Source organism: Helobdella robusta (genome assembly GCF_000326865.2).
Source record: "Helobdella robusta unplaced genomic scaffold HELROscaffold_12, whole genome shotgun sequence".
NCBI classification, from domain to species: Eukaryota; Metazoa; Annelida; class Clitellata; order Rhynchobdellida; family Glossiphoniidae; genus Helobdella; species Helobdella robusta.
Genome location: NW_008703664.1, coordinates 3,213,213 through 3,228,370, shown reverse-complemented (window position 1 = coordinate 3,228,370; position 15,158 = coordinate 3,213,213). Strand labels below are relative to the sequence as shown.

The window sequence follows — 15,158 nt, the reverse complement described above, 5'->3', positions numbered from 1 at the left end:
GTTGGTACTAGGAAGGTTATTGCTGTGTAGTAATTTGTTTTTAACAATCTTTTCAATAGAGTAATTCTTATATCCATTGTTTACAAGCAGGTTAGTGACTCTTTAATTCAGCGTCGCAATTTTCAATATCGGAAGAGTGTGTGAATGCCCAGTTCACAAATGATTTTATTGTGCTGTCTTTAAATTGTTCAGTGCATTCACTTTGTCCATTCAAACAAATTCCTGTATTCGTTGTCGAATCGAAAAAACGAACTACAAACATATTAACGCCAAACATTCGGTAGAATTTATAGAATATTGCAAAAATTATGGTCTATTACCAACATATATACATATATATATATATATATATATATATATATATATATATATATATATATTATAAGAAAATTTGTATAGCGACTTTTATAGAACTACCCAAAGTCGCTATCCAACATAACCAAAAAAAAAATTTTTGTCCATTTAAGTAATCAAACAAAAGCATAAATATTTCGAAAATAAACATAAGTATACATTGTAAAAAGAAAAGAACTAAAACAAAACAGATAAATATTTGTAAATTTATATATAGATGCACACATATACTCTCGACCATACCCAATCACTAAAAGTAATGTAACAACCATATAAGAACCAAACAGCAACCATTTTAAACCAAATCTTAGATACATTCATCCACACTTTATCCACACCAATCACACACAATTACGCTAAGAAGATGCACGATAACATATAATTCAGAACAACTAACAGATAAATACCCAGCCACCAGCACAATAATTATAAATCGATTCAAATTATTAGAAACACACGAAACACACACATCTCATCACATCCAAAACACATACAACGTAAGCACATCCCATCATAAAACACCCACATACATTACGTACTCGACAACTCAATTATATTATTAAAACGTAAATAATACAGCATAAAACAAATGAATGTTCCGTTATCGATAAGCTACATTCATAAACAACAAAAGCAACATGCATCATACTATTCACAACTTCAATTAATCTTCAAAACAGGTGTGTTTTCAATTCTCTCCTAAACTGCAACAGTGACATCCCTGGTCGACGAATGACGCATGGAAGACTGTTCCATATTTTCGTACCACATACAGCAAAGTTACGAGACCCAATCTTCAATTTTGACACCCGATCTGTCAAGTAAATTCTGATCGTTTGATCTCAAGACAAAATTCTGAGCAGTCATATCTTTGAGTGTAAACATCTCCGTCAGATATCGTGGTGCCAAACCATTTAAACACTTGAACATTAATAAGCAAATTTTAAAAACAATCCTCTTTTCAATTGCCAACCAGTGCAAATCCTTAATCAATGGAGTCACGTGATCATACTTTCGTCCACCCATTACTACTTTAGCTGCTCTATTCTGTACAGATTGCAACAGTGCAATTTCATTCGCTGAAACACCATACAGTAGGCTGTTGCAATAGTCCAAACGTGAGTGGACAAATGAATGAACTAATGCCATCAAAGCGGGCTTTCTCTTAATGAATCTCTTAATGCGCTGCAACTGACGTAGATGAAAACAACATGACTTTACGACACCCCGTATATGATCCTGCATGGTCAGATTAGCATCAAGTGTGAAGCCCAGAATTGTGGATGATCTTTCAAATTTAACAATGGCATCATCCATTTCTAATACATCTCGATGTATTTTTGATATCTGCTGCCATGTACCAATTGGCACTAACTTGGTTTTATCTTTGTTCAATTTTATTCCATTTTGTGACATCCAAATATTTACTGCAGCCAACGCATCTTTCAGTCCTTCAGCTAAATCATCAAACTTTTCAACAGGAGCACATGACACTAATTGAATATCATCTGCATACGCATAACACTCCATCTTATGATTCTCCATCATGTCAAACACATCAGCAGTATACAACAAGAAGAGAAATGGCCCCAACACCGATCCCTGAGGAACGCCAGTTAACATTTTTTCCTCATCCGAATATTCATTACCAAATAATATCCGCTGTGATCTGTCATTTAAGTACGACTTGATAAATCTTAGCGCAGTGCCTGAATTTCCATAGCTTGTTGACATTCTTTGAACAAGTATATTGTGATCCACACAATCAAAGGCAGCACTCATATCAAGTAAAGCTAACAATGTCACTTGCTTTGAATCTGATGCCTGAAATAACGTTGACAACAGCTTTAACAGTGCCGTTTCCGTAGAGTGGAATCTTCTGTACCCCGACTGAAAGCACGGAAGAAGATTATTTTCATCCAAGTATTGTGGAAACTGTCTTGTAACCACCCTTTCAACAATCTTTGAACGACAAATTTGACACAGGACGAAAACTCTTCAACTCATTTGCATCGGACGATGGTTGCTTCAATAGCGGTGTAACAATTGCTTTTTTAAAAATCATTGGATAACTTCCAGTTTTCAAACGTATATTGATCAAATCCGTCAAGTACGGCAAAAACAGTTCAATGTGTTTTTTGAAAAGACTCGTCGGGATGGGATCTAGCATACATGTTGCCGGAGGGGCTTTCAAAATAACTGCCTTAACATCATCACTTGAGCACTCCAAAAAATTCGAGAATACTTGATGTTCTTTAACCTTACAACTGAAAGAAGGTACGCCATGCCCTGTTATGGTTTTTTTAATGTTTTCAATCTTTTTCCTGAAAAACTCTGCAAATTCACTGGCAGTAATTTTATTATTTGCTACATCAACCGTGTTAGGTTTTTGGTACATAAAACCTTGTTTAAAACTCGCCATAGCTGTTTAGGGTTGTTAGCGTTAGTGTTAACTAAATTGTTCCAATATGATTCTCTTTTTTTTGCAAAATGCTCTTGTTTCATATTCATTAGGCCTATCCAGTTCTGCCTATTAACCATGCATTTATTTTTCCTATATTTGCGTTCATACTTTCGACAATCACGTTTAATTCCTCTACAGTCACTATCAAACCATGGTGCAGTTGGAACCATTCTTGTTTCAACAACATGAAGAGGCGCAACAGTATTAGCAATTCTCATCATTTCATTGTTGAAGAGCTCCGCTGCTCTATCTACATCACCGTCATTACAAGCACCATTTATCGGTGATCCATTAATCAAGGTAAGCAAATGATTTTCATCCACACGCTTCCATGCCCGTACAGTCTTTTTAACCTTTAATACAGGGGAACAAACTATTGGCAAACAAAATGAAACCAAACTGTGATCAGAAATGACACCACTAGGATATGCCCTAACACGAGTAACAGGCATATTTATTACTGGTACCACCAAGCCCAACGTTCCACCATGCATATGTCTAGGTTGTTTTATAACATTTTGCATTGAAAACATGTCAAACACATTCGATAATATCTTGGCATTAACATCATCATTTTTTTCGATATGCACGTTCAAATCACCTAATAATATTACATGATCACTCAATAACATTATGTTCTCCAAGATACTGGTCAATTCTTGAAAAAATGCTTTAGAAACCAACTGCGATCCTGGTCGATAAATGGCAAATAGTACAACATTAACTTTGCTTACTGTCAATATAACCACAATTGCCTCACAATGTTAATAATTCATGCAAAGCTATCCTTTTGTGTTTAAAGAGATCACGAAAGTAAATGATTAACCCCCCGTGATATGAATCCTCTCTTCGCAAACAATCAACAAACCTGAATCCATGGGGCATAGCTAGTTTAATCGAAACATCATCCGATGAACCATGCCAGGTTTCTGTTAACACAAGAATATCTAAGTCTTTATGTAATAATTCATAAATAGTGTCAGTCTTTGAAATCATTGATCTTATATTTAAGAGACCTAGACGTAATTTTTTCAAATATCCATCATTAATATCATCAGTCCTACCGCTATCAACTCCATCATCATCCCCGTCACAGGTAACATTAATTCGACCATCATCAATAAATCTACCATCACGTCTATCATCATCACCAGGGTCATCATCACCACCACAACCACCCAATTGATCATTCACCATGTTACTTTCGCTATAGTTAATGACAAAATTCACATTATCAAAATTTCCACTTTTTTTTTATTCATATCCGTCCATTGCCCCTACCAAAAATTTTGCATTAACTTTTCTTTTTACATCATTTATCAAATATTTAATGTCATCAAGTTCCTCAAATATTCCATCGATATCGAAAGAGCACATATTCAGTGCAATCTTTTTTTTATTCGAATTATTCTCAAATTTCCAGGTTCGCCCCTCACTTTGTAAACAAAATCCTCTTTATCAGCTGCCTCCTTCTCCCTCGCTAAATTCATCAATTCTCTACACTTGATTCTTTGATCTTTTGTCATATCGTGGCCAATACCTATTCCCTTCAGATCATCATCTAAATTTTTCAAATTATTTAGACTTTCCATAATTAAGTTTTTCAAAACCTTTGACTTCAGTCTAACCAACAGCGGCCTGACATTATCCGATCTCTTGCCCAATCTGTAGTGTTTAACAACATTTGACATATCAAATTTTTCATCTGTTATTGCACTAAGAATACGCATAATCTTTTCATCATCTTCTTTTTTGCTATCATTAAAACTGAGGTTGTTACTTTTTTTCAATTTAAAAATTATAAAGTTGAACGATCTTTCTTCAACCTCACTATATAATTGAATTGTTTTCTTTGTACTAATGACCTCTTCTTTTAGTGCCTTTATTCTATCATTCATACTCATCACTTCATTATTTACAGTTTCAACTTTCTTCCCAACAACATCTTTCACAGCATCTGAATACGACTTTCTAAGACCATCTTGTAGTGAATTTATTTTTTTATCCAGAATATCTTCCGTGATTTTTTTATCAAGTATGGTTTTTATCTTCTTTATTTGACCACTAATGACGTTGTTGCAATCTTGTATGTTTTTTATATTTTTCAGTTCATCTTGCAGCATAGTTATTTTGCTTTCTAGATTTTTCATCGCTAAGTTCAAATCATCATTGTCAAGCGTTTTATTAAACTTTTTCCCCAAATCTTTAATTTGGTTAATAATAACCGCATTGCTTTCATGAATCGTTTTTATATCGCCCCCCATCACGCTTAACTGACTGCCAGGTTTGAAAGCCTCCATCTGTCCACCACAGCCATTACAACACCATATTAAAACGGTACATTGTTGAATATCCTTCATTGTTTGCTCAGAAATGGAAGCGCACTTCCAATGAATCACCAACTCACAAAATTTGCAATTTCCTTCATTGGTACCGTACCTGCACAGGCTGTGCATTTATTTTTTGAAGCCAAATGTTTATTAACAAATCAGTACATACAAATGTAAATTAATGCTAATTGTTAGTGTTTAAGTCTGCAAACTTCAACTCAAATCAACAAGGAGTGGACTTATCCAAAAAAAAACAACTTAAATATTAGTTTCTTATATAAATATATTAAACCTAAATAAACAATTAAATCTAAATTAATTAATTCGAAACCATTTAATGAAAAACAAAATATAATAATACTTCCTCTAATTTTATCCTTTAAACAAATCCAAATTCAACCATATAATATTAAAATTAACGCCAAAATTCAAGAAAAACTCATAAAAATCCAATTGCGTCCATTCACTATCAACTATCATATATATATATATATATATATATATATATATATATATATATATATATATATATAGTATTGTATGAACTTTATTAAATTTTTGGCATTAATCAATTTAAAGTTTGTCTTTTCAATTTTCTTTACTAGAATTTTCTGGAAATTGGAAATTTCAATTTTTTTTACTAGAATTTGAATTATAATATTAAGAGAGTTCTTGTTAACATGTCAGCATCAAATCTGAAAAAATTACAAATCACGTCGTTTTGTCATAAACTCGTTTCCACTGAAGTAATTAAAATGTTTAAGACAAAATTTGATAGTTTATTCTTCAACATAAAGCTTCGACTGTGGCTTTCAATGAGAAATGTTTTCAAATGAGACAGTAACTTGAGCAAATTCAAACAAGCGAGTCGAAATTTTTACAGGTTTATTTTATAGTGCTATTACTCAATAGGTGTGTATGTTTCGCTATATTAGTCTAACGACAAAATTTGTCATTGTGTATTTTTAATATAGTCGGTTATCATGGGTCAGCCATATTTGCTATAAATTGTTTTAGCGACGATCAGCCATTCGGGCTGAATTAGTAGGTGACTGAAACAACACGCCGACTTGGTAAAATTATATGAATCCAAATGTGTATTTGATCTATTCATACTGATGTATTGAATCTCATTTTCTAACCACACCTGTCTGAAACTTTTGAAATTGTATCTGTTTTACTGCTAGAGAGTCATTTTCACAAAAGAAAAAATCAAGTATTTTGAATGTTATAGTAGTTAAAAATTCGTCCATTGACAATTACCAATCCTTTTCGACACAGATGAGTGTATATGAGTTTATGTAGTTGTTCATTTGTTTTTACTTTTTGAAGATTTGTAACTAATCTCATCTTTAATTTGATCATCTTTCTATTTTAATCTCTCTTTAAATAGAATTACGGTTTAATCAAATTGTCTGCATCAGTTTTTTTCTGTATTTATAAAATGGAAGTTATTTATAGCAGCTGCGTCGTTCTATCTTTCACGTTTTGTTTCACATATGTCTTATTTCGTAGGTGTTTTATATCACGCGCGTAGATCATTTATTGTTATAAATAGGTTGTGGCAGGATTCACTTTAACAAAGTGTCTGTCCGTTTCACTTTTTAACCTATTGAAATAGTATTTTGGCCAAATGAATGCTTTCATCCAACGGTTGACGCCAACTCTTGCCAGGAAGTCTGGTACCATCTCATCAGCTACAAGAGTTAATTGTTCACATTTGCATAGTTTTCCATCAACGAGAAGTCACTCGCCATCGCCAGTAGAGTGTCACTTATTTATGTTTCATCATTCCTATCACTTAATTGCTATCGTGATGTCACCACTGCTTTATTTTTATCAATGTTTTCTTATTTTTATTAATTTAAAAATTTTAGAATGGCGAGTTTGCAAGCAAATCCAATGAAGATACACTTAGCTCCAAAAGTTACGACGGCGCCAACAAAAGAACCAGTGGATGTTTGAACGTCAATGACAGTAACAACAACAGTTACAATAAAGAGAAGGAAAACAACGAATACAACAACAACAATAATTTGCACAATAATTCCTTACAAGTTCCCATCGCGTCTTCCATCTCATCAGATGACAACAATGATTCTTCGAGGGACAACACCATCGTCATGGATCTCAACAACGTTGATGACTCCGATATTAACATCACCTTCTCTACTCCTCAAAAGCAGGCAGTTTCAGAACTGGACACCTCTGGTGCCGGCAACAACACTCAAGCAACTCAAAGATCTCCATCCCCTCTTATGAGATTGAAGAAGAACAACTTATGGAATCCATTAAAAAAGTCTAGATCGAAATCATTTGAGCCAGTGAAAATATTAGTTAGCACTGCAGACACAAATCAACAATCTCAACAACAAGAAACTCATCAACAATCAAGGCAACAACAACATCAACAACAGTTTGTTGAATCACAGAGCAGCAACAAAACAACATCAGCAAAGCATACGAGCAAATGCAGCAGTGGAAATCATAGTGATGTCTTCGTTGATGAGGCTGTGCTAAAATGTGAAAGTGTTTCAGATGTGGATATTTCTAAAATGAGGAACGAAAGTCAAAGTAGCTTGCAAACATTTAAAGATTTGCCCGACATTGTAACTTCTGATGAAAAAAAATATGACTCAGGCAGAGAATCAGAATGTGGTTTGTTGATGTTTTTAATTTTACTTTTGTTGATGGAGTTGTATGCGTTTGTTGGTGTCAATTTTTTGGTTTTGGTTTTTCCATCGAAATATTTTTTTTTGGTTTTTGTACTGTGTTTATTATATTGTTTTTTCATTGTGGAAGTATTTTATAGAAAAATTATTAGAATCTTGAATAATGAAAACATGCAAATAATAGTTTTTAAAAGTTTCAAAATTTTTAATTCAAAACGAATTGATCTATACTAATTTTGAACTTCACAATTGAGTATGTTATTATGTTGTCTTACTTGAACTTTATTTTTAAAATTGAAATCATGAAATTATTTTGATTAATGCCCGCACCAACCAAGCAGTTCAGTGTTGTGGACACTCACATCTGCCCATTCTCGTAATAGATGAAACTCTCGATCTTTCTGTTGATTCAGTTTTTCAGTTATGTTTCTCTGATTCGCACATCTTCAGAGAATTTGTTAAGTCCATTAAAACTATAGGTTGGGTCTTCGTTACGCCCAAATTCTTGCGTATTTTTTTCAGTTTAGGCTTCACATTATTTTATTTCTTATTTAAATTTAAGGTCTCTTTTAATTTTCTGTTTGTTAAAAATTCAGTTGCACGATTTGAAAAAATTGTTCTATTAAAATTAGATTAAAAGCATCAAATTATTTCGTTATGATCACTACTAGAATTAAAATTTGTTCAAGTTGAAAACAATTTTTTTTAAAACCTTAATTTAATTGAGTTACAACTACCCAAAATATTTTGAATAATCTAGTTTTAATTCATCCTACTTACATCTTACTTACATTTTCTAAATCTTTTATTACCGCAGAAAACTCACTTAAAGGATACATTAGTAACAAGCTTTTATAAGTTACTCCAAAAATAAAATAACTTCAAAACGTAAAATCGTAAAAACGCAGCATAATGTTGTGTCTTGTGCATTATAACCAAATTTGTTCAACTATTTCTATTTTGTTTTCCCTTAACTATATCCTAAGTTAATTTGTTATTCTTTAATAGTGCATTACGCAACGAAAAGTTTGAAGCTAAAAGAATTGCTATTTAGGAAATTAATTATATTGTACGTGGTCATTTTTTCGGATGAATTAAAAAGTGTGCAATTGAACATTCAGCTTATTTGTGTGGCCATCACATGGACTTGAAGGTACTTACTTACGACGATTTGCATGATTGCACAGCCTATGATCTTTTCAAAAGAATGTTCCAGAAAAGTGATTTTTGGTTCAAGTGGCTTAAATTTAAGAAAGCTAAAGGTTCGCTGAATATGTTGTTGGTATGGAGGATGAATTGAAACTAACAAATTTGTGGCTATTACTAACACGATTTAATTGTTCATATTAACATAAATTAACAGAATTTTTTGGTTTCTTTTGGAGTGACTGTTGATGCTTTTGTTTAAGTAAGTTCTCGTCAGTCGTTTATCTTTGTTATTTTTTTCAATTAATTTCTGTTTCTAGAATTAATTAAAATAATATTATACTTTTAAGAATTAAGAAATCATGTTATGCTTTATTGGTTAAGTTTTTAAATAATGATGCCAGTAGATTTGTGGCACGTTAAACCATTGCTCATATTGTTTGATTTTTTTTCGTTTCACTCTTTGAATTATTTTTTTCGTTGGCAAGAGTCGTTAATTTATAGTTAGAGTTTTTTATTGTTCATCTATTCATTCGCTAATAATTTTATTAATAAACATTTTTTCCAAGCACAAGCATGTCAAACTTTGCGAGTATATGGACAATACAACAAAAACCAAAAAATGTTTATTTATTTATATGTGCTGATTTTTGTTTGATCCGTCCTAATGCCACCACACATTTGTTGCGATTTGCAATCTGTAAAATAGTGTGGGACAAGTTTTTCACTACAATATTGATGATTTTAACGAAAATAAAATTTTTTACGATAAAAAAATTGTCAGAACAAATGTTTTTATTTCTCTTGCCTATTCAATCATTACATTTTGTGTTTCTTTTGTCAAGAAATTGATCATGTTCCGGACATTCTATAATGTTTTTTGTGAGACATTTTATAATGTGCAAAGTTAAGTACAAAAAAAGCATGGACCAATTTGATAGCGCAAAAAATGTAAAACTTCATTTTCTAGAATTGAATGAGTTTATGAATTTAAAAAACAAATGATTATTTAAAAACTTCATAAAGAGGTCCAGAAGTTTGACATACTTGCTGCAATTATTTATTTAATTGTTTGTTCCATGTATTCATGATGTCTGCATTCACGTTGAATCGTCCGTTAGATGTCGTTCTGTCTCCATGGTCGGCTGAAACAGACAACAACGGAGCTCGTGTCAGGAACATTGCATACACCGTCTGCGTCAACCACCCGCTTGGTCTCAAACACTCGCCTACCAACGAGAAACAAGTATGTCGCAAATTTCATTGCCGGTGTGAATTTTCATTTGTTTCATTCTCAGTGTTTCAGTGCTTTCAAATATGAGTCGGGTATAATTGTACATGATTATATAAATGTATAATACAGCGATTTATAAAGAGCTAGTTGCTTCAGAGAGACGCCAAGAATCTGTAAATTAATGTTTGGAAATTTTTTTTTAAATTGACAGTGATGGACAGTTCTGATTTTGATTGCCAGTGCATTCCACTCGCGTGGAGCTGCGTAAGGCAAACCAAGATTCACGAAAAAAGTCCTGAAAACATTGAAAAAATTACAAATTTTTTTTTAAATTACACGTTGTGGACGTAGATGGAATACCCTGAGGCTAATTAATCAGGATCAGCTGAAGGATCGTACTCTTGTTTGCCTAAAACGTTTTAGCAAATTTATTTTGGACGAATGCAATACTTGAGAGAAGAGTTGAAAGCATTGTGAAGGAGAGTATGCCAATAATTTAGCCGATGTAGAACGGATGGTAAGAAAATATTGACGCAATCTCAATTCAGTGTTCAAAAGTTCATGCCTGATACGCGAGATGCAACGGAAATTGCACGTTTTTACAATGATAAAAACATGACTGTCAAAACTCAAAAGTGGCACAAAGAAGCTTAATGGAGTGGCTCCTGGATGGATTTGTGCTGACAATGCTGATGATGATGGTTGTGACAAGAAATTCCAGATCAAATTTATAAGGATTGAGTTGAAGACAATTTATGAATTAAAATGGTGCGGTGTGCTCTGAGAAGAGATTGAGAGAAAAATATGCCAATTATAAAGTAATCAGCCGAATGCGCATATTATAAATCGGACATAGAAATTGAAAATATATTTTTCTAAAAAATAATGTCCAGTGTTTTTTGGAAAAAGCTTATGTTTTGTAAATTTTTATTCTGTTCTACTGAAATACAAATGTTGATTAACAGAACTCGTATTATTAACAACTGATACCTCTAACAGATCCTTGACTCCGACAGGCGTCCTGGCGAGTTTTATTTAGTGGATACGGAATGCACAAACAACGGGCTACCCTACAGTGAGGATTTTTACATTGTCAACAGGTTAACATTTTTAGGTTTGCCGCTAAATTTTTCGTTCGGAATGGCCACAGATCAATATTAAAATTGTTAAATAGGTACTGCATAAGCAAGATCTCAGATAGCAAGGTTCGTCTGCGCATCACGAGTCAAGTGAAGTTACAAAGGAAATTGATGGGGCTCCATTGATGTAATGTAGGCTTCCCGCAATTTTTCAATCCGTTCGCCAACAAATTTCCTTTTCCGTTGGTCAACTTAATAAGTATTTTCGTTTGTCTATTAATTTTTCTTTGTTTGTCACTTAATATGTTTCTTTGTTTTTTCTATCAATATTTTCCTTCATTTTCATATAATCATTTTTTTATTTGCTATTAATTCATTCTTTTTAAGACTTCAGTCTGTCCTATTAGTAAACTATTTCAATATTATATTTGCTCACTTTGAATTTATACGTCCTATTACTACTTTCAGACATTTCTTTAACATTTTCTCGTTTAGTTTTATTTTCAACATTTTTTATTTTCCATAAATTAAATTTGTAATTTTTTTTAATTGTTGTTTAGGTCTCAAATAATTTTACATTTTAATTTTAATAATTTTCGCTGAATTTTTTTATTAAAAATCAAACTGACAGATGCAGATTCCGTTATTGTATAAATAAAAATTATTCATGTTATTAGTTCTGTTCTCAACGTTATTCAGAGCAAATGCACTTTTTAATTTCATTGAAAGCCATAACAATTTTGTTCAATTTGTAACATAATTTTTTAATTTGACCTCCAAAAGCTTTCATCGAGAAGAACGCAACCTCTGGAATCATCGAAACGTTCTCTGTCATGGGTTAGCCTTGACTATCTGGCAAGATGTTCATTCTCGTTTTTGTTTCTGTGATTTTGCTTAAAAATGTTCAGATGAGGTTGAAGCGATAACATTATAAAACGTTCACAGGCCACCTACTGAAGCAGGAATCGAACATCCGACAGAATGGCGAAAGAAACGTCCAATCTCCTATCGTACTGAGCTCGAGGAAGAAGAGTCAACGCAGGAGACCGTTCGATAAGCTGCCTCTCTTCAAATCTTCATCACAAGCATCCTCCGATGACGAAAAATTCAAAGACGCATCTTCAACAGTGACGAAAGTTGTCGGTCCCAGTGTAAGTGTAAGTGAACAAAATTATGGTGCAGACAACGACTACAATGATGGAGATGATGGTGACACAAACAACGGTAATCAAAATAATGCTAATCAACTGAACAACAACAACAACAACGTTGCCCACCGTCAGAACAGCAACAACTACAATCACCAGAATGGTCACCTCAGAGTTGGAGGTGACATGGTTTTATTCTAATAATTATTTTCTTTTAACGCCTTTTATCACTTTTTTTTTTACAAAACTTCAATCAGGCAGGAAGTTTTTATAAATTATTTTTTTAATGATGCGAATTTTTCTAAAGTTATTTAATGATGGTTTACGCATAATGTTCCTCGATGCAGAGGTAACGAACGTTCAACGGGAGAAGGAGACCTTCATGGCAGGACTTGCTCTGAGCACATCAATTAAAATCATCACAGCCTTGTAAGATGATAGTCTTATACGTTGTTATTAATTTAATTATTTCATCATTACATTTTAAATTTTCTAATGTTTAGAACTTTCAATCGATCGTGTTTATTATCTGAACTTCAAACAAAAACGATTATTTATTGAAAACTCTTCATCATGTTACCCTTAAGTGCATTCTTCCTGCTTTTGTTCAACGTGTTCTTATTCCTAAAACTAAATGAACTGGAGAACTTGACAATTAAATACAGCAAACAAATGAACATAGTCCGCAAACAAAAGTAACTTCTTACTCCTTCAATATACTTTTAATATAATATTTTTAATGCTTTTCAATTTCATTTCATTGATGTTATTTGGAGGTACGCCATTTTGTTTTTTAATTTCATTTTCATGTCCATGTTAATATTTGAGAGTGGCCTACCGGAAGTTCATTTGCAACAACTCATTTGCTTTTCCTTAAAAAAATTATCCAGTCCCTATACGTTGTATACATATGTATTTTTCAAGCGAACTGGCAGCAAACAATTTTACAGCAAAGAAAACACTTTACAAAAGACATCCTATGCATATATTTTTATGCACACATTCAACTGCATGCATCTATATGCACACACACATAAATACTTACGCGGATTTAAATTTGACAAACTTATTAACTTTTCTCAGATTTACTCAAAATTCCGGAGGGAAAACTCAGCTGGATGACAATAAATGTGAAAAAAATGTTAAAACAAATGACTTTCCAAATGAATTTGTTTCCAATGATGATGACCGTGAAAAAGAGACTCTGACATTCAAATCGGCTGAATATTTGAAACCCATCAACTTGGAAGAATCTGATGTGGAGAAGAAAACAATTACGAAAGAGTTGACGGATTGGCAGAAAATGGTCGGCACTATGATGCAAGTTATGGAGCAGATGGCTCTAAAAATCGTCGAACTGAAACACATTTCTCAAAATCATTCCAATGCTAACGCGTCTAAATTGGATATTGATGAAGATATTTATAAGGGAGATGATTATGAGAAGGAAGTGGGTGGTGATGATATTAAGGAATCTCTGATTGAATGAGTAGCTACTTAAATAGTCGGCTGTGTTTTGGTTCATTTCGTCAAATGGCATTTATAATTGTTATATTTTTTGCTAGATGTTCTATTAAATATTCAGAATCTCACTTTGTTGTGTTTTATTAATTTATATGATCAATCTAAACGTTTCCTCGGTGTTAATTTATTTCACTATCTAATTTTTACACATCTTGCTCTGAGGATCTGCATTGAACAATTAAAACATTTTGCAACAATTCACTTTTTTAATTTTTTGAAACGTTTTACTCGTGCACGAGTGTACTTGATTATACGTACGTGTGATGTATTTGAGTTACCTCCTGGCTGTTGACGCGTCATTCATTTTATATTCATTATTCGCAAACATTTCTCTCATAGCTAGCTCTCAATATATTTCTAGAATATGGTTTAAAATACTTCGTATTGAGGACAAAATTTTTATTACTTTTTAACACTTAAAATTAACATTGACTACGGTTTACTACTAAAGTTTATCTGTGATAAAACACATTCTTCTACCTAGTACACAAAGTATATATATATATACAAACACACACAAACATACAAATTATATATATATATATATATACATACATACATATGTATTCATTTTTTCTCAGATTTTTTAAAATTATGTCTCACGAAGCTTCGCTTATTCAAGTTTTATAAAGATCTTAATTTTTGATATTTTTGAAATTATTTATTATTTGTTCATACTTCAAACATGTGTCTTGTTGCATTCTACTTGACTTCCAATTGCTGGAATGACAATGTTTTGAAGTGCGGTGCACTGATGATACACTCCATCGGTTCCCACGGTGCATGGTGGGACGGGAGATGCCTTCGTTCCTGCTGTGCAGTAAAATTAGCAAGTAGTTGAAATCATGCTCATCCTGTTTGTTGACATTTGTAAACTTTTTCCGATGCTTTCTAAATTATTTAATCAAATTATTCGTTCATTCTTTCGAAGTTTTTATTAAATCCACGTGTATTATCCACCCGTTATATTATACTACATTTATTGTCGTGTTAACGTTTAACACGATTACAATTTTTTATTTTTAAAAAAATATTATTAACAACTTCTTGTTTTAAGCAAAAAGAATTTTATTCAATTTAATCACAAGATTTGAAACTATTGAATAAACAATTAAATTATAAATAAATATATGTTTAACACACGCATTTAGAAGCCATCAATGCAGACACGAGTTGTAAATGTCCAAAATATACGACGGCAGTGATA

General features: G+C 32.5%; 2 protein-coding genes across 2 annotated transcripts; one reads left to right on the top strand and one right to left on the bottom strand.

The window, feature by feature from the left end:
• Positions 1 to 4,197: 4,197 nt before the first annotated feature.
• Positions 4,198 to 5,274, bottom strand: HELRODRAFT_167983 (hypothetical protein; the record flags this gene model as incomplete). The annotated part of the gene is made up of 1 exon (XM_009013691.1): positions 4,198 to 5,274. The coding sequence occupies one exon, from the start codon at positions 5,272 to 5,274 to the stop codon at positions 4,198 to 4,200; it is 1,077 nt and encodes a 358-aa protein (XP_009011939.1).
• A 1,507-nt stretch (positions 5,275 to 6,781) lies between these two features.
• HELRODRAFT_167982 (hypothetical protein) lies at positions 6,782 to 13,916 on the top strand (the record flags this gene model as incomplete). Its single annotated transcript, XM_009013690.1, has 11 exons — positions 6,782 to 6,853; positions 7,026 to 7,806; positions 8,162 to 8,299; positions 8,942 to 9,082; positions 10,088 to 10,212; positions 11,200 to 11,314; positions 12,063 to 12,116; positions 12,225 to 12,616; positions 12,735 to 12,856; positions 13,015 to 13,122; positions 13,511 to 13,916. 11 exons carry the CDS (start codon positions 6,782 to 6,784, stop codon positions 13,914 to 13,916), a joined length of 2,454 nt encoding a protein of 817 aa, XP_009011938.1.
• Between the last annotated feature and the right edge of the window lie 1,242 nt (positions 13,917 to 15,158).